Source organism: Myotis yumanensis, unplaced genomic scaffold (genome assembly GCF_028538775.1).
Source record: "Myotis yumanensis isolate MYYU_CA2020_CCGP unplaced genomic scaffold, mMyoYum1.0.hap1 SCAF_9, whole genome shotgun sequence".
NCBI classification, from domain to species: domain Eukaryota; kingdom Metazoa; phylum Chordata; class Mammalia; order Chiroptera; family Vespertilionidae; genus Myotis; species Myotis yumanensis.
Genome location: NW_027223760.1, coordinates 38222950 through 38242925, shown reverse-complemented (window position 1 = coordinate 38242925; position 19976 = coordinate 38222950). Strand labels below are relative to the sequence as shown.

The window sequence follows — 19976 nt, the reverse complement described above, 5'->3', positions numbered from 1 at the left end:
AAAAATATTCTTGGGTGAGGATTAACAAACCAAACCAAAAAAACTCTAATTATTTAAGCCTGTGAGAGGCCGGCTTTCTTTCTTCCTCACTTAATAATCTGTATACACAGAAAAATACTCTTGCACTCTTGTGTTTTATTTTTTCTCCTTGTCTTCTATAACTCTGCAGGCATACTAAAACTCGGGCATTAAAGAAACCTGCTCATCCCTTCTCCAAGCCCAGGAAAGAAATGCAAGCTTTTATTTGCTCAAGAAGAAAAAACACGAGAAGACCATGAGCATGAGGTCGACTCGGGTGTCTCGTTTTCTTCTTCCCATCAACAGACTGGTTCGGACCCCTCCGCCGAACAGATCCCGAGTCTCCGGGGACCGCTGCAGGTTGAGCAGACAGCCTTTGCGCTGACCGCTCTTCTAAGGACACGTGTTCTTCCTGCGAAGCACAACAGCCCTCCCGGAGCTCCGCCCCGCCCTGCACATACAGGCCCCGCCCACCCCACAGACGCCCAATCGTGCCACGATGCGTAGTACGGCCACGCCCCTCAGGCTCCTGCCGGCCGCCTTTGTTCTCCCCCGCTCCCTCTCTAAGCCTGTGCGCTCCCGGCAAACCGAGTGGCAGCTGCTGATTGGTGGCTCCGGCGCAGCCAATCAGAAGGGGGCACCTCACGTTAGGGCTCAGAGCTTTAAACGCAGGAGCCTCCCGGCGCGCGGAGGAGGCTGGGGAGGAGCGCGGGCGTGGAGGGCGGTGCCCGGAGCTGGGACGCGCAGCGAGGCGCCCGCGGCCCGCGCCCCCGATCGGGCTGGGATTGGCCGGCTCTCGCCCCTAGCCAATCTCCGGCGAGGACTTCGTGGGAGGGGAGGGGGCAGTTTCTTTTCGACCCTCGCGTTCCGCCCTCCAGGCCAGAGCCCCGGGTCCGGGATCGCTCAGCTGCTGCCGGTGCTGGGAGCCCGCGCTCACGCCGCCGTGATGAGGCTCCGGAAAGCCTGCCTGCTGGTCCTACTCCTGGCGCTGGTGCAACTGCTGGCCGTGGCGAGCGCCGGGGGGCCGGACGCAGGTGAGCCGGGCCTGTGGGCTGAAGAGCGTCTCGCGCGGCGCGGGGGTGGGTGCGACCCGGGACCGGCGGGTTCCGCGCGGAGCCCCTCCAAGACTGACGCCGGCGCCGACATTCTGGAGTTTAAGGGACGGTTGCGGGTGGCCCTCATCGCATAGATCCCGGGATGGCAGCGCGGGGACGGGGTCGGGGCTGCCGCCGAGGCTTGGACCGGAGGGGTGCAAAGTGCCTTCTTTGCAATTGGTTTCTTCGTCCCGATTCCGCTCAGACTTTCCTCAGGCCCATGCTCCCGTGAAGGGGAGTTTGAGAATTGCTTAAAATGTCCAGGCGAACACGCCCAGGGAGTGTAGGACAGGGGGCCAGTGTTTCCAATCGGGATTCAGAGAAGGCCGGGGCGTGAAGGCCCAAGTGGGAGCCCAGAGGAGTCGTGGGCAGCAAGCATCTTACTTTTTTAAAACGTCTTTAAATTTGGAAATAAGTGACCTGAGGGTTCTGGTTGGTGGGAGAAATGTGTAGCTTGGTTTGCATCTTTTTAAAACCGGAAGATGCCAGTCCCTCAGCGAACATTTATTCAGCACCTACTATGTGCCAATCACCGCGCTGGGTCTGGGAGTCAAGGATGAGGCCTGTAGCCGGTGCCCATGAAGCACCTTCTCTCGCAGGAACGATCGATCGACAGTTACTAGTCATCGGTCCTGCATTTTGCTTTGAAATCAGCGAGCTCAGAACACATGGCTAAGAGAACTTTGACAAGTAGAAAGTACACTGCAAGGAAAGGAAGCTACTCGGAGAGAACAGGGCAACCCGTTACGGGTCTCAGCTTTCTTCCTCTCTTGTCTTTCTCCCCACGACTAGTTTTTTTCTTTTCCTAGTGAGTTCGTTCCAATATAAATAAGCCCCTTTTCTAAGATTAGTGTGTAAGGAAGTGTGAACTTTGTACTCTTTCAAACAGATTGAGTAACTTCTCTGGGGTCACTGAATCAAGAATCTTTACCCAAATAGAAAAGGAAGTAAAAGCCAGCACCTAGTGAAAAACACCTGCCGAAAGGATCTATATAGCAGCGTGGCCTTACAAGGGTGACCTGGCACCTTTATCCAAATCACCTGGTACTTATTTAAATACAGAGTCCCAAAATATACCAAAGCAGAAGTTGGGGTGAGGGCTGTGATCTGCATTCTAGACACACTGTTCATGGACTCATAGAATAAACGTTGGGAGGTACGTTCAAGTTTGAGGACCAGTGGGGATGGAGGGTACTTTTTGGAATGTAGCTAAAAAGCAAATGGCGTGGGCACCAAGGGCTACTAATAACCAGTCCGTTTGTCATTTGGGCCACAGGTCACTAACGCAGTGGAGGCCTGGGAAGCGGTTGCTTTTGGGGTGAGCCAGGGAACTCTGGAGTTGTCGTGGCTGAGGCAGGTTTCCCAGGGCATCCTCTGGGGTGGAGTGGAGCTTCGAGCCCTATCTGGACTCTTGCCCATCCCTGTGGGGATCCCTGCCCTTCACTCTCACAGGTAACTTGTCCTGTGGATTTATTTTGGGGCCACACTTTCCCCCTCCCCAGATATTCCAAGGCTGCAGGGTTTTCAGTTTTGTGTGCCTTTCTTACATGTTGGATTCAAACAGCACAGTGGTGTCTGGGTCCTAGATGCCCCCCCAAAATACGGTCACCAATAGAGCTTGAGCTCTGATGACTTAAGCCTCAGTTTGCGGCTCATGTCTCAAATTAGACGTCACTTCTACTCGTCACGTCTTTCCAGCGAACAGAATGAAGATATTTTGATGCCTGCTTTTATTTGGGATGGGTTTAGATTTTAAGTGGAAAATCACTAGCATTAAAGAGCTCTTCAGCCACCTCTCTCTTTTCATTCCTGAGAAGTAATCGTAAAACTTTGGGTGTATTGAGAAGAAAATCTAATATGACAATATAGTGCAGTAGTGGAGTGGTCAGGAGCCGTCACTGAGTAGCTTTGTGATCCTCGGGCAGGTGACCTAGGCTCTCTGTGCCTCCGTTTCTTGTCTGTGAGCGCATGGAATGTGTTTCCCTCAAGGGATGAGAGAATGTTTAAGAGCTCAGCACAGTCCTGTCAACCATATCAGCTAGAATGTTACATCTGATAAGTTTCTCTTGTCCATGTTTAATATAGACCATTCAGTATTGACCTAATGGCAGAGTTTATCCAACTGTTACAGGGACATCTGTAGTGGGGATTGGAAGTGATGAGCTGAGAAAGTTGATGAGGACATTCTGCAAGGAGCTTCTAGCGTCCAGACCGGGCAGGGATCCATTCTTATCACCACATGTACTGGTGGGAGTGGACAGGTACTGCAGTGACCTGGTTAGAGGAGGGCCCCATTTTAGGAGTGGCCTTACCACCTGGGCTCAGCACTATTGAGGCTATGCGAGAGGCTGCATCGGCCCCAGGCTGAGGATGGCACGCTTCCAGAAGGTGCCAGAGGCTTTGGGTATATTTTGATCCATTGGGCTTAAAAGTGAAGCCCTATGAAGAGTGGTCTCCCCACTAAAAAGTAGGTATTTTCTTTGTGGGGAAATGTGGGTTTCTAGTTGGTGGGAACACAGAGCCAGCACCTTCTCAAATTGCAGGGCAATCAGTCCTTTGTCTGTGAGTTGGGGAGGAGTGGAAAACATTTTTAAATTCAAGAAAGGAGTTCACTCTTAGCTCTGGCCCACGCTAACTCACGGATACCCATTTAATCACGAGAGCCCCGTCTCTCGTGCTCACAGACCACGTCGGGCCCAGCATAGGGAAGGAGGCATCTTTGCTTTTCCTTTTTGTAAAATTCACCTTATCCCTGTGTGTTGAGCAGATTGCCAAGTCCCTCTTCCTCCCTTAGCTGTATTTCCTAGCTTGAAGAGCAGACCAGGCTCCCCAGTGCTTTCTTTCAACCCTCCTCCAGTCTTTCCATTTGCCTGCACGTAAATTTGATTCTGCAGGTAGATCTGACCGGGCAGAGCAGCCAGGCAGTGAGTGTATATGCACGGCCCACAAGCCCCACCTCCCTGCCCACAGCAGGCCATCCAGCCCAAGTGAGCGCCTGGACCCTGGCCAGGGTGTGTGGTGCCTCCTAGGCAGGCACCCCAGCTGAAGCAGAGCACCCGCATCAAGTCCCCTCCTGCAGGTCATTTTGGGTAGGACTTGCAAAAGATGTTGTCTTCCCCTGTGTTCTGGCCCCCTTCACATCCAGGAAGCCTTGTTCTTCTTGGTGCTGCCTGATGACAGTGCTGGGGGCCTGGAGCCCCTGCAGGTCTGTCCACCCCACAGAGTTCCTGCCATGGAGGAGGGAGGTGATAAGGTGGCCAGAGGAAGGGTTGTTGCAGAACTGTGGTCCAGAGTGCAAGGTGTGGGCTAGGAGGAAAACTGAGGGCAGGGGAAGGAACTTGTCCCAGGAAACAGGGGAGTCTGCTTGGTTTGTATTTTCAAATTGGGGGGGATTTTTTGGGGGGGATTTTAGAGCTGTTTCTCCCTCTCCTGACAAAGGAATGTGGAAGTCAGGAAAAAGCAGTAAGGTGTTTAAAGGCACATGTTTGAGGAAAGTAGCTGGCGGGGTGGGGGGTGGTTTTGGTTTGCTTTTTATTGAATTAGGGTGACATTGATTAATAAAATGATATAGGTTCAGGTGTACGATTCTATAATGCATCATCTGTATATTGTATTGTGTATTCAACATTCCAACTGGTTTGCTTTTTGTAATTAGTTTGTGGATTGGTAAATTTTAACAGTAATGGACAAAGCTGCCCACCCCACCCAGACCAGTGCCCTGGCTCGCCTGAGCAGCCGCAGGGCCAGCCCTGGAGTAGTTGGGGGATTAGTTAGGGACGGGGATCAGACTCTGTAAGTCCCAGGAGTTCCAGGATCCCAAGGGTAGGTTTTCATGCTTTGATCTCATCCTCTGCCCCAAACTTGGAAACTGCCCATCTTGGTTTATCTCTTGGGAAGTATCTCCAAACACCAATAATTGGCCCCTTGAAATGTTCTGGCTTCGGAGTTAATGAAGTCCTCGTGCTTGCTTCAAGTGCACTTGCTGATGTGACCGAAGCTGGAGGACCTGAATAATAACTGTGGTCCCACAATGCCTTGTATCTGTAGTTTGGCAAAAAAAATTAACAACCTTGATAATGAGGTGTACTTGGATTCTGTGTTCTGGGAAAGGAGGTTTGCTTCTAGGCTGGAAGCACATTGGTGAAAGTTAATACCTGGGAGCACAAACTAGAGGGAACCATAAAACGAGGTGTTCCTAAAACGCAGAGCATGGGCTGTGCAGAGGAGCCATGGGCTAGCAGTGGTCAGCAAACTGCGGCTCGAGAGCCACATGCGGCTCTTTGACCCCTTGAGTGTGGCTCTTCCACAAAATACTGACTTCTGCGCATGGGCCACGAAGTTTCAATCGCACTGTAAGTGCGCGCCCGCACGTGGTATTTTGTGGAAGAGCCACACTCAAGGGGCCAAAGAGCCGCATGTGGCTCGAGAGCCGAAGTTTGCCAACCACTGGGCTAGAGAGACTGCAGGGGGGTTGCTGAGGGATAGTGAATGAGAGCTCAGTACAGAGCAGGAGGAGGCTGATGTTGGGGTCTCTGTATTCAGGCAGGAGGCATGCAGAGCAGGGGTGCTACCTCTGGGGAGGGGGACAATCCTGCTGGGGTATTTAGACTTTAAATTCTAGGTCTGGTTTTCAGACGTCTTATTTAACCATGGCCTCCCTTTAAATTAAATCTTAAGTGGCTACCCAGTATGCAAACTTGGAGCAGAATTTCTGGGGTGGAAAGTCCTGATGTCACCACCCCATCTGCTGGGGGTTCCCAGAGACTACTCCAGACTCACGACACATTTTGAAGGATTTGGGGTTCTAGGAAAATTTTTAAGGAGGGAAAGTCACTGGTTTTCTAACCATTCTGGATATTTCCTGCTCAGATTCTAATAAAGAAGAGGCCATTGAGGAGGAAGATGAGGAGGAGGAGGAGGAGGAGGAAGAGGAGGAAGATGACTTGGAAGTTAAGGAAGAAAACGGTGTCTTAGTCCTAAATGACGTAAACTTTGATAACTTTGTGGCTGACAAAGACACGGTGCTGCTGGAGTTCTACGCTCCATGGTAAGGACCCACATTCTGGTTCCTTCAGGGTGGATGCGAGGTTCCTCTGCTCCCATGCTTGACCCTGGCAGGGCGGGAATGGCTAGGTGCAGGAATGCGAGCCCTTGGTTCAGGATCACCAGGACCTCCGAATTCTGCCAATTTGTACCGCACATCCCATGAGCCAGCCGTTACAGAGTGTGGTCCCCAGCAGTTTCAAATATGAACCTGTCCTCTGATAGTTACAGCCAGGGAAGGCAGGAGGGCTGGGTGTTTCACAAACTCTGATGATATGGAAACCTGTGTTGGTGACAGACATCTGACCCATCTCAAGGCCACCTCCCTCGTCCTGCCCGTGGTCAGGCTGGCTCCCGGGTGTAGTAGGCCTGACACAGCCCCTGGGAAGGCAGAGAAGGCGCCCGCTCCCTTTCCTGTCTTTCACCCTCACAGTGCAGTATGTTACCCATCTTGTATTCCTCCCCCATCTCTCTTCTGTTATCTCCTAATCTCTTCTTTCCTCTTTCACCCACCCTCCTTGGTTCACTTGAAAACATAGTAGTCAAGGTGTACATATGTGTCTGGTGCTTGAAGTTCGAGTATAGTACTAGGTTTTTTTTTTTTTTTAAATATATTTTTATTGAATTTTTACAGAGAGGAAGGGAGAGAGATAGAGAGTTAGAAACATCGATGAGAGAGAAACATCAATCAACTGCCTCCTGCACATCTCCCACTGGGGATGTGCCGGCAACCCGGGTACATGCCCTTGACCGGAATCGAACCTGGGACCCTTGAGCCCGCAGGCCGACGCTCTATCCACTGAGCCAAACCGGTTTCGGCAAGGTATTTTGTATAAAAAATTTCAACAGTCCTATGAACAGGTCTGTGAGGTTTTATTCCTATTTTATAGATCAGCAGTTCTCAAATTAATTTTTAAAATTTTTATTGATTTGAGAGAGAAAAAAGCCACGTTGATTGTTGTTTCACTTATTTATGCATTCATTTGTTGATTCTTGCATGTGCCCTGCCTGGGAATCAAACCCGTAGGCAACCTTGGTGTATCGGGATGATGCTCTAACCAGCTGACCCACCCGGCCAGGGCAGTGCTCAAACTTTAGTCTTGGGAATGAATCCCTTACCACTTAAAATTTGAGGACCCCAAATAGCTTTCATGTGGGTCATGTTTATCATATTTACCATATTAGGAATTAAAACAGAAATTTAAAAGTTACTCATTTTACCCAGCTGGTGTGGCTCAGTGGTTGAGCATAGACCCAAGAACTCAAGAGGGCAGAGTTCGATTCCCGGTCAGGACACATGCCCTGACCGGGAATGTTGTAGGCTCGATCACCAGTGGGTGGCACGCAGGGTATTTCTCTCTCATTGATGTTTCTATCTCTCCACCCCCCTCCCTTCCTCTCTCTCTAAAAGTTAATAAAAACATATTTAAAAATAAATAAAAAAAAATTACTCATTTTTAAGTAACAGTAACCCATTACATGTTAACATCCAAATGCTGACACCATTGTCAGTCAGTGTAGCCTCTGGAAAATTCCATTATATACTTCTGAGAGAATGAGTGAAAAAGACAAAAAATGTTTATGTAAAGAGTTTCACCTCATAAGCCCCTTGCAAGGGGTCTCTGGGCCAAATTTTGAGAAGCTTATAAGTGAAAATATAGGGTTCAGAGACATTGAAAGTCTGTGCCCAAAGCAGAGCTGGAAGCTGAAAATTGATCTGTTTGACTTCCAGCCAGCTTGGCCTCCCCGTGATATCCCATGTGTCTCCTCTTAACTATAGATTTTCCCCGCCCTGATGCCGCATTTTTGTGTGCATTGCTGGAGTTAAGCCTCCAGGGGTACAATCAACTTGCTCATCTTTCCCCAAACCTTCTTAGGTGTGGACATTGCAAGCAGTTTGCTCCAGAGTATGAAAAAATTGCCAGTACCTTGAAGGAGAACGACCCTCCCATTCCTGTCGCTAAGATTGATGCGACCTCAGAGTCAGCGCTGGCCAGCAGGTTTGATGTGAGCGGCTACCCCACCATCAAGATCCTCAAGAAGGGGCAGGCTGTCGACTACGAGGGTTCCAGGACCCAGGACGGTGAGTAGTACCTGAGTGGTACCAAGCCGGGGAGGAGATTTTCAGTAATAGAAAGGAAGACAAGCCCTAGCTGGTTTGACTCAGTGGGTAGAGCGTCAGCCTGTGAACTGAAGGGTCCCAGGTTCGATTCCAGTTAAGGGCACATGCCTGGGTTGTGAGCTCAATCCCCAGTAGTGGGTGTGCAGGAGGCAGTCAGTCAGTGATTCTCATCATTGATGTTTCTATCTCTACCTCTCCCTTCCTCTCTGAAATCAATAAAAATACAATTTTTTTAAAAAGTAAGGAAGGAAGACAAGTTGGGAGGACTGTGAGTGACCCCTCAGAGCACCAGCTTCTGGGAGTGATCCTTTCTGGTATATTTGAGCTAACCAAGATCAAAATAAACTTGTCCTTGGGTGGGAGGGGTATCTTCCAATTTCAGACCATTAAACAAGATCTGGGGTAGATGTGTTAAGAAATGACATAATATTAACTGTAATTGAAAATTTGTTGTTAATCCTCACCCAAGGATATTTTTCCCATTGATTTTTTGAGAGAGTGGAAGGGTGGGATAGAGACAGAGAGAAGCATCTATGTGAGAGAGACACATCGATTGGTTGCCTCCCACATGTGCCCTGACCAGGGCCGGGAAATGAGCCCGCAACCAATGTACATGCCCTTGACCAAAATTGAACTGGGACACTCTATCCACTGAGCCAAACCAGCTAGGGAAGAACATTTTTAAAAAAAGAAATGATACAAAAGACAGAGTATGACAACAGGCAACACAACAATAGCCGTCCTGTGTAAATGAATCAAAATTATAATTTTTTTTTTATCAGAGCAGCAAAAAATATATTTTTTGGTGTGCTGCAGAATTTTAGTAATTAGTCTCTGTGTGCCATGAGATGACAGAGGTTGAAAATCGCTGTCCTAGAGCAGTGGTTCTCACTGTTCATCTTGTATCAGAATCACCGAAACAGGAGGGGCGGTCATTTAAGACAGATGCAGAGCCCCATCTCCAGAGTTCCCTGACTCAGTAAGTTTCAGGTCAGGCTTAATAATTTGCATTTCTTACGAGCACCCAGGGGTTGCTGAGGCCTCAGGCCCAGACTGCACTTTGGGAACCATGGTGTGGGGAGCCAGGCGGGTCTCTTAAACCAGGCCTGTGGGTCCCTGCCTGCTCACATTAGGCACTAAATGAATTTTATTACATGAATGAACAAATAAGATTGTGGTATCCTTTAGGAATCTTTTAACCGCCTTAAAAAAAAACCCATGCTCCATTGTCCATTCCCGGGGCTAATAGCACTGGATAAGGTTTGGGTCTTGGCCATGCAGTAGCCCTGTGTCCTAGACACGTGCCTTCCCTTTGTTGGACCTGGATTCCACATCAAGGATAGGAAGTCACTTGGACTGGGCCTCAAAGTTCCCTTCATAACAGGTGATGCCAATGCAGCCTGAGCATTTGGGAGCCGCTGCTCTCCATTTTCCTCACTGTTGTATGATGCTGTAATGTGTCAGTGCTAGGTGTGTACATGTTAAGGGGATGCCCCCAAAGCTGTTGATCAGTATGTGTGATCAAGCACTGGGAGGTGATGTCTCAGTGTTTACTTGCAGTTAGTACTGTAGTCTAATTTATCAGGATAGAATAGATGATGATAGAGTCTCATTTGTCAGGCTGGCCTTGGGCTGTCGAGAAGTCTGCCTGTGCTCAGTCTTGTTGGGTTTCTTTCAGAAATTATTGCCAAGGTCAAAGAGATCTCCCAGCCCAACTGGACGCCTCCACCAGAAGTCACACTTGTGCTGACCAAAGATAACTTCGATGAAGTGGTGAACGATGCAGACATCATTCTGGTGGAGTTTTATGCCCCCTGGTAAGATAATGTTGCTCTCATGTTACAGTAGGCCCGTCCTGTACTGGGTACCCTGCCAGCACTGGGCGGGGCTGCAGAGATGGCCTGGGTGCAGCATCCCCACCTTGCACAGAGGGCGATGTGGAGCTGCTTAGTGTTCCGGAAAGGGGTAGCCTTTTACAGTCTTCCTGAGGGGTATGATGAGGCTGAACATAAGCCTAGGATATGGGGGAAGCCTACATGACCCACATGAAAGGGCTGCCTGGGTTCCTCAAGGCTGGAGCACACGGCTGAGCACCTGGCCTATGCTTAGGTTCGTCACCGCACACCTATCAGGGAGCATCTCTGAGGAACACGTGTGAAAGCGCTTTGATGGCTTGTGGCTGTCTAGGCACTGAGAGCCGTGACACCCTTCACCTCGGGTAGGGGGCCTGGAATGCTGTTTATGGAAGTTCGCCAGCTGGGAGAGAGGAAAGAACAGAGATGAAGGTGGGGGTGGCATCTGGTGGCCTCGCTCTACCTACCGCAGGTTGTCATCCCTGCCTCACTGTCTCCCTCCTGAGGGTTGAATCTGTCTTTGTCTCTGCTCATGGCTGTTTGTTCCACAGTGAATCTTGGAAGATGACCCTCAGCCTTGCTGCACACTCGACATGTGTCCCCTTCTCATGCTAGAGCCTCAGGGTTCCCACAACTTTCCTGCCTGGTGTCCCCTCCCCTCACCCACCTTTTTCAGCTCCTGTCCACTTCCTGTTCGTCCCTCATGTCCCAGCTCAAATGTCACTTCCTGTAAGAAGCCGTCCCTGACTTGAGTCCCTACTTGACCCACATCTCCCTTCTTAGGACATTGTCTTGGCCTTTCCCACATCTTACTCCATGTCATAGTTGCGCTCTGGTCTGTGCCTATGCGTGTGCGTGTGTGTGTGTATGCCACGGGAGGAAGCCGTGTCGAGCTGGTTCCTGAGGGGCCTGGCTCAGCACCCTCGCCCAGAGACGGAGGTCTGCTGGATCTCACTGAGTTGCTCAGGAACGCAGGCTGGGTTTTGCACCTTGTGTAACTGGAAGGCTGTGTCCACACTGGAACAGGCCCCTGACCAAACTGGCTTGCTCTGGCAGGTGTGGGCACTGCAAGAAGCTGGCCCCCGAGTATGAGAAGGCCGCCAAGGAGCTGAGCAAGCGCTCTCCCCCAATCCCTCTGGCAAAGGTCGACGCCACCACGGAAACAGACCTGGCCAAGAGGTTCGGTGTCTCCGGCTATCCCACCCTGAAGATCTTCCGCAAGGGGAAGCCTTTTGAATACAATGGCCCAAGGGAGAAATACGGTAGGGGCCACTTCCTTCTCCAAGCTCAGTGGGGTGGGGAAGCTCCCTGGTGGATGTGGGCGGTGGGCAGAGCGCCCTGGAACCCCAGCCTCTCCTCAGGCGGGTGCTCTGCTCCCAGGGATCGTCGACTACATGATTGAGCAGTCCGGGCCGCCCTCCAAGGAGATTTTGGCCCTGAAGCAGGTCCAAGAGTTCCTGAAGGATGGAGATGATGTCATCATCATTGGAGTCTTCAAGGCAGAGAGTGACCCGGCCTACCAGCTATACCAGGATGCGGGTGAGTAGTGGCCCTCTGCACTGGACAGACCGCTACCGGGGAGCCTGCTGCCTTTGCGTAACAGCCCTGGGCGTCAATTTAGGGGATGGCTTGATGAATTGCATAGCATCTGTGGGAATAGGCTTAGCTGTCAGCTTTGGAGGTTAGTTCTCTGTTGCCTTAATTGTACATGGGGCGGGGGGGGGGGGGGGGGCGGGCCACAGTGAAGTTCATTGTCTTATCTCCCTTGCGTTCCAGGACCCCCTTCCCAAAGCCAGCCTCTCTGCAAGGGGAGGCTCTTCACCAGAAAGTGAGGGAATCAGACCTGGGTTTGAGTCCTGGCTCTGTCCATTGTTAGCACTTGACTGACCGCAGACAGTGACCTGATCAACCTGGTGTTCTGTCCACCTTGGTGACCTTTTCTACTTCGAAGGTGGTTGGTTACGTTAACTGCGGTAATGTAGACGGAGTGCCTGGTGATACTAATAAGCACCCATAAGTCCTAGTCTTGCTAATGTGAGAAGTGAAATTGTTATGACCAGCTGTCAGTAGTAGTGTTTTGTGGGGGTGGGCACAGTTGTCTGGCCCCTGCCTGGGGCAGGTGTACTTGCCATCCAGGATGGCCCTTAGGTTGTGAATGAAAGTCGGTTTATTCAGGAACACTCAGGTCTCCTCCATCCCCATCACTTCCTTCTGAATACCTTCTACCTTCTCACTGCACTTACACCAAAAATGGCTCGTTTTTCTACTTTAGAGTACTGATTGTCATCTTTTAAATGCACTGCTTGCAATGTGCTGACTCCTGTAACAGTCATGCACATGTCAAATGCAGATTAATGTAGTACACCTTACCGTAGAGCTAAATTCCGCTCTTGCTCCTTGGTCTTCATTGATTAGGTCAGTGGTTGGCAAACTCATTAGTCAACAGAGCCAAATATCAACAGTATAACGATTAAAATTTCTTTTGAGAGGCAAATTTTTTAAACTTAAACTATATAGGTAGGTACATTGTTATTAACTTAATTAGGGTACTCCTAAGGCTTAGGAAGAGCCACACTCAAAGGGCCAAAGAGCCACATGTGGCTCGCGAGCCTCAGTTTGCCGACTACGAGTAGGTAACCCTGTCGTCCACTCGTAAGTAATCAAGAAGGAACTTGTACAGGAACCCTAGACCCAAGTCACATTTGTGTGTGTGCACATGCTGAGGGGGGAGGGGTGTGGTGTGGTGTGGTGTGGTGTCTGTGATCAGGCCTGAGGCAGTAGGCTGGATGGTGGGTGGGCTAGGTGCTGCCCACACTGCCAGTCCAGGCACCACACTTCTAGTCAGACACATGTGCCTCTCAGGCTCCGTCTGGTTAGGCTGCAGGCAGAGGTGAGAGTCACTGGGCCTACTGTGCTGGCCCATTCCTGTTCACTGGGCTGCATGGAAGGAGCGAGACAGCCCTAGGGATGCAGGGCGGTCTGTGGATAGTGGGAGAAGGATCTGAATAAGGGGGGTGGCTAACCAAATTCTTGAGGCAATTTTGTCTCTTTGTCCTCAGCCAGCTGTTAATATCTGGGGCACCTGGAGGCTTAGAACAGGGTGGGTGGGTTGCCTCACTGATCCTCACAGCGATCTACGAGGTAGACTCCTGTTTCTACAGAGGGTGGACTGAGGCGTGGGCAGGTGCATAATGAGCAGCTCTGGCATCACACCATTAGCAGGTTGCAGAATTGTGATTTGAATCTGGCTTTGTCTGATTCTGTGAGCCATGGCATCTCCAGGCTGCCTCCCTGCCTCCCCCAAGTCATGTGATATGCTAGCTGCCTTAGAGGGGGGTCTAGGCGCCTCAGCCAGGACAGAGCAGAGGGACTGAGGTCTGGTCACCCCCGATTGAGGGCAGGGTTGACAGACAGGCCTTGCCTGGTTTGTGGTTTTATTGGAACACAGCTGCACTCACTTGTTCACACACTGTCTAGCTGTTTTCACACTTGAGCCCAGAATCGAGTGGTTGTGGCAGTGTGGCCCACAAAGGCACAGGCGTTCACTGTCTGGTCCTTTCTGGAAAAAGTTGGCCAGCCCCTGTTCTTGAGTATCCAGACAGCAGGGTTTTATCTTGTGAGTTTGATGAGATTTAAATGTAATATATATAGTTAGGGAACCACATTTAGGACCCCAGCCCACCAACAGCTCCCCCCCGCCACACACACACATTGAGGAGAGATTAGGCCCCCGGGAGGTGCTGCGTGTGCCAGCTCACCATGTGCGCACAGCAGTGTGCGACGCTCACTGTCATCTCTCGAGAATGCCTTTCCGTGATCGATGTGCTTCCCAGCATTGGAGACAGCAGTCAACCGGACACCTGACAGATTAGCTCTAAGTTTTTCTGTGAACATTCAGTTTGTTAAATTTTTTTAATAAATTCCAAGATACAGGTTTTAAGGTATTAGGCTTGTACCAAGTTTAAAAATCCAATCTTTAAACTTGAGGTGCTGTCCACACAAGAACTCGGGTGGTCATTACACTATTTCCAGGGCATTTGCTTTGGTTGATGTGGGTTATGAGTTAAAACTTGATTGTTTAAGCAATTTAATGAATTGTGTATTTATCATTTGGTTCATTTTTCAGCTAACAACCTGAGAGAAGATTACAAATTCCACCACACTTTCAGCAACGAAATTGCAAAGTTCTTGAAAGTCTCCCCAGGGAAGTTGGTCATGATGCAGCCTGAGAAATTCCAGTCCAAATACGAGCCCAGGAGCAACATGATGGACATCCAGGTGGGTGAGGGCGCTCAGGCCTCGATGGCCCTCTGAAGTGCCAGCCCCTGGGCATGCGATCGGCATGAGGATCCTGGTGGTGCCATCGCAGGGGGTTTGAAGAATGGAGATTTCCCTCCACCAAAGGCTCTGGTCCTGGAGCACAGCCAGTAGGAAGGTTCCTGGCCAGGAGTTACACGAGGGACCCAGGCAGCACTCACACACCCAGCAGGTGAGGAGCCCTGGCCCCTGGCAGAGCTCCACCTCTGCGAAACTGCAGCAAGGCTCATGGAGTTGGCCTTTCTTTCCACTGCTGCCCCCACCCCCATCTTCCTGAAGGATGTGACATTCACCTCTAGAAGGGGAGGCGGTCCCAGCTCAGCATACTGAGTGCTTCAAGTGAGCAGATCTTCAGGCCTGGAAGAGACCTTAGATCTTGAACCCAAAGCTTTTACTTTCCTAGAGAGAGACTGGATGCAGCCAAGTGAGCTGTCTCACCCAGGGTCCCACGGCCAGTTAGAAGCAGCTGAGGGAGAGTGCAGGTGTTCTTCCTGGGCCAGGCTGGGGCTGAGGGCTCCCCTGGGACCTGGAGGATGTGGTGTGGGACTGAGTCCCCTGGATGTGTCCTGCAGGGGGCAGCCGTGCCCCTTCTGGTCTTTTTTACGAACTGGGATCATGACCGTGGAGACAGCCCTGATTCTGACTCCCATTGCTCCTTCTGGAAGTCTCACGTCCAAAGAGGAGCCCTGATGGCCATAGAGCAGTGACCCCGGGGAGTCGGGCACAGCCTGTGTGGTGTCCGTGTTCCCAGGAAAGGAGTCTGTAGCTTTTGGCAGGTTCCTGAAGGGGCCCTTGACCTCAGAGGGGTGAAGAGCCTCGCAGTCCAGTCTGGTACATGGAGCCCTGCCACTTGACTTTTGTGTTTTGCCTGCGTTTTTACATTTTAAATGGATCGGTATTATGCATATACCACCTTTGTTCCAAAAGTTACATAAGGCTACTTTGTAAAAACTCACACAATATAATGAAAAGGAGTGTTTTTAAAAAGTGGATTTAGAAATCAGGACAAAGGAAAGACAAAGGCAGGACAGATAAGGTGAAGTGAGGCGTAAAGTCGGCACCCGGAGCTGCTGAGAGAGGACAGCTTGTCTGTTTGCTCTGCAAGGAGTTCACATTGAGGCTCAGCTCGGGGTGTGTGCTCAACTCCGCAAGTTCGCCTGCTGTCACTGCCGCTTTACTCTCTCTCTCTCTCTCTCTCTATTATTTTTTTTTTTTTTTATCAAGGTGGTGTGTTTTAATATATTCTTATTGATTTCAGAGAGGAAGGAGAGGGAGAGATAGAAACATCAATGATGAGAGACAATCATTGATTGGCTGCCTCCTGCACACCCCCTACTGGGGATCCAGTCTGCAACCTTGGGCATGTGTCCTTCACCAGAATTGAACCCCGGACCCTTCAGTCCATAAGCCGATGTGCTATCCACTGAGCAAAACCAGCTAGGACTTTCTTTATTTTTAATTTCAATTGATTTTAGAGAAGGGGATGGAGAGAGAAACATTGAACTGAGAGAGAAACATCTATTGGTTGCCTCCCATACATACCCCGACTTGGAACCAAATGCCCAACCTAAGTATGTGCTCTGACTGGGAATCGAACCTGTGAGCTTCTAGTGCATGGGATGATGCTCCAACCAACAGAGCCCCACTGGCCAGTGCACTGCCACTTTACTCTTGAGGTTGCCTTCTGGGTGACACCCCCTGCCACCTACCTCACTGCTTTTCTGGCACTTTCCTCCCACCCTCCTGGTACCCTAGGGCCAGAGCCTCGATGCCTTGTCCCCTGCTCCTTCCTGCTCTTCCTCTCACTTGGAAAGTTCTGCCCATCCTCAGGGCTGCACGGGGCCACCTCCCTGACTGTCCTGTCCAGGTGGGACTCAGGCTGTGGGGGAAGGTGTGGTGTTCGTCCACCACTTCCAGCTCTGTGACCTTCGGCAAGCATCTTAACCTCACTGCCCCTCGGTATCTTCATCTATAACGTGAAGTGGCTGTGCCCACCCTCGGGGTGCCTGTGAGTCTGGTGTCTGAGCGCCTGGCTCTGATCCTCAGTTAGTGTGAGCCCCTGTGTCAGGACCTGCTGCCTGTCCCTCAGGGCAGTCATTTCACCTCTGACAGCCTGGGCTCAGTGTCCCCAGGTGACCACCGCTGTGCCCGCCGATCACAGTTCTGTGTAAATGCCAGTGCCTCCCACTGCTCCTTCTTACCTGAAGTTACCTGGGTGCCACTGTGAGCTGAGTCTCCACACTGCTCCATCTCCGGGCCAGTCACAGCTGTGGCTCCATGCTCTTGCCCGAGACCACGCTATCCTTTGGAGTGGGCAGCACGGGGGTGATTTCTCCAGGCAGAACGCAAAGCCATCATGGCCACTCACCACTTGGGCCTCTCTGCACCTCCATGCTGTGTCCTGTCGTCTGAAATGTCCTGATAGGGCAGTTGTGAGGATCAGACGGGAAAGACGGACCCTCTGCTCAGTTGGCTGTGTTAACAGCTGTCCTCCGGAGGCGGGCCTTCCTCCAGCATTTCCTAATTGACAGCACAGTGAGCCCAGGCCCGGAGGACAGGGCGGGGGCCTCTGCGGTGGCCCCACAAGCTCCCTCAAGGTTCACTAGAGAAAGGGAATTTCTGGGGTGTACCTGAGTGAGCCCAGAGCATCTCACCTTCAGTGATCCCCTCTTCCCGTGCTCCGTCCCATCTGTACTCATTAACAGTGGCAGCAAAGTGGGGGTGTCAGATAAGCCCCACTTTTGTCAGGCCGACCCTCACCTGTCCTCACTTTTTGCAGGGCTCCCCGGAGGGCTCTGCCATCAAGGACTTCGTGCTGAAGCACACCTTGCCCCTGGTGGGTCACCGCAAGCCCTCCAACGATGCCAAGCGGTACACGCGCCGCCCTCTGGTGGTCGTCTACTACAGCGTGGACTTCAGCTTTGACTACAGAGCGGGTGAGGGACCAGGCCCTGGTGGGTGGGTGGTCAGGAGTGTGTTTACTTGATGGCTTCAGGTCATTGTCCTTCTGTGCTCCAGGCAGGGGCTTATGCAGGCCTCCTGGGCTGGTGGAGCTTTCGACCAAGGTCCCTTGTTCACAGAGGTGGCATTTTCAGAAATGCTTTTCTCTCCGATGGAAGCCTAAGCCTTGTTAGAATCCAAGGGGCAGAATCTTCACCTTCATCTCTGAAGCTCACGGTCCTTCGTCCTGTTTCAGCCACTCAGTTTTGGCGGAGCAAGGTGCTGGAGGTGGCCCAGGACTTCCCGGAGTACACCTTTGCCGTGGCCGACGAGGACGACTTTGCCACGGAGGTGAAGGACCTGGGGCTCAGCGAGAGCGGGGAGGACGTCAATGCCGCCATCCTGGACGAGGGTGGGCGGAAGTTTGCCATGGAGCCCGATGAGTTTGACTCCGACACCCTCCGAGAGTTCGTCACAGCTTTCAAAAAAGGTGGGCTGCGTGTGGCCGGGCTTCCCCTGCGTGAGCCTGGGTGGCTGCGGGCGCACCTGGCGTCCAGACCAGGGCACTCTTCAATCCCATCGCTTGTGCTGAGCCCAAACCTGGTTTGTTCCCTGGGTACCTCAGGGAGGATAGAGATGGAGACACACCTTTCTTTTTCTTTTTTTTTATAATAGGAAAAAGGGCAGGCATGTCTTGGAAATGTCAAGTCTTACTTAATTAAAACAGGCTTTTGGTGTTTGTGGAAAGTTGTGTGCATGTGGGAATTTCTTTGAGGCATTACATGCATGTCTTTATCGGTCTGGTTGAGTGCATGGCCCGGTCCCCAGCGCCAGCCTGTCATGGGTAGACCTCCCAGGTCCCTGTCTGCCGCTCCGCTCAGTGCTTTTCCCACATGGCTGTGCAGCCCCGGGCACGGCTCTCCCTTTGTGACAGCCGCCCTGGACAGGACCAGGGGCCCCAGAGGCCTGGGTGGGACCACCTGCCCCCTCTCTGGCCTCTGCAGGGACTGGGGAAGTAGAAGATTGGAGGAGACCAGGAAACTGAAGGATGGGCTGTTGGAGACAAGGCCCTACCCAGTCCAGGCGGAGCCGGGGCCTTTTCATCGCTCACGTCCCTCCCCTGCTTTCTTTCCTCGGCAGGAAAACTGAAGCCGGTTATCAAATCCCAACCTGTGCCCAAGAACAACAAGGGGCCCGTCAAGGTCGTGGTGGGCAAGACCTTCGGCTCCATCGTGATGGACCCCAAGAAGGACGTCCTCATCGAGTTCTACGCGCCCTGGTGCGGGCACTGCAAGCAGCTGGAGCCCGTGTACACCGCCCTGGGCAAGAAGTACAAGAGCCACAAGAACCTGGTCATCGCCAAGATGGACGCCACCGCCAACGACATCACCAACGACCGCTACAAGGTCGAGGGCTTCCCCACCATCTACTTCGCGCCCAGTGGGGACAAAAAGAACCCGATTAAGTTTGAGGATGGAAACAGAGACCTGGAGCACTTGAGCAAGTTCATAGAAGAGCATGCCACAAAGCCCAGCAGGACCAGGGAAGACCTTTAAAGCTCTGAGGGCAGGAAGGCAGCAGGGACCAGACACACTGTGGCTTCCAGCGGCCGGAGCCCGAGCGAGCCGCCTGGCCCCGCACCGCGCAGGGGCAGTGTCTTGAGTTTTTTGCTGTTTTTGTTTTTTATTTTTTATTTTTAACTTTTTATACTCGGATATTTCACCTCACGCTCTGAATACTGAATAGATATGAATGATTCAGTAGATTTGCCCAGATTTTTACAGAGGATACATCTATTTTTATCCTTATTTGGGGTTTGATATTTTTTTAACTTTCCACTTTCTTTAATATATTTCTTCAAAGCAGACAAGTTAAATCTCTTCTGTGTGAATGTTTTTTCTTTTTTTAATTTAAAATTTTAAAAACTTTTGCCAAATCATGTTGATTTTTGCCCTTAATTTTGTTGTCATCTGAAGAATTACTAGTTGGAATGCTTTCATTTTTTGTTTCTTCTTGTTATGGTGCAAAGTGAGAGCCATCGCCAAGCAACCTGCCAAGGACAATGGCGCTTCAGCCTGACCTCTGAGCCGCGCAGTCCAGACAAGCAGCGCCGAGCCTTGTTGCAGTGAAAAGGGGACTGGGTGTCGCCGAGCCTTCTCCCAGGACCACAGGACGAGGCGCTTTTCCCAGGCCCCTTGAGCCAGGAACCAAGGTGCCTCCTAGGGAGAGAGGCCACCCACTCTTCAGAATGGACGTGGCTGGAGGAGCGGTGACCTGGGGCACAGGCGGGTACTTCAGGGGGATAGTAAGGATTGGGTAGGCTGTTATGATGGAATAAAAGAAATATTGAAAATCAACCTGCATGACTATGTCAGGGGCACCAGCTCCACCCAGAGCCTTGGTGGAGGTGAAGGTGGAGAGGCCACCCTGGGTGGGCTGGGGAGCGCTTTCCCACCTAACACCTAACATCCGGCGAGGGGGGGTCATGGAGGCCCAGGGGCGGGGCTTCGGTGGCCTCAGCTCTAGGTTGTGTGGAGGTGAGCAGTGGCACATGCCATCAGGATGGGGGACGAGGATGGAGGACAAGGA

General features: G+C 51.5%; 1 protein-coding gene across 1 annotated transcript; it reads left to right on the top strand.

Annotated features, from left to right (window-relative positions):
* Positions 1-740: 740 nt before the first annotated feature.
* Positions 741-19744, top strand: PDIA4 (protein disulfide isomerase family A member 4). The gene is made up of 10 exons (XM_070424108.1): positions 741-1052; positions 5982-6159; positions 8033-8238; positions 9956-10094; positions 11187-11392; positions 11511-11669; positions 14257-14408; positions 17227-17383; positions 17644-17877; positions 18528-19744. Exons 1-10 carry the CDS (start codon positions 965-967, stop codon positions 18941-18943), a joined length of 1935 nt encoding a protein of 644 aa, XP_070280209.1. The 5' UTR covers positions 741-964; the 3' UTR covers positions 18944-19744.
* Positions 19745-19976: the final 232 nt, after the last annotated feature.

What these genes read in the sequence shown, in the direction of transcription:
- PDIA4 (XM_070424108.1), top strand. Translation starts at nt 965, where the DNA reads ATGAGGCTCCGGAAAGCCTGCCTGCTGGTCCTACTCCTGGCGCTGGTG. An exon ending in TGGCCCAAGGGAGAAATACG is followed by an intron (nt 11,393 to 11,510) that starts GTAGGGGCCACT and finishes CTCTGCTCCCAG; the next exon opens with GGATCGTCGACTACATGATT. An exon ending in CGTCACAGCTTTCAAAAAAG is followed by an intron (nt 17,878 to 18,527) that starts GTGGGCTGCGTG and finishes TTTCCTCGGCAG; the next exon opens with GAAAACTGAAGCCGGTTATC.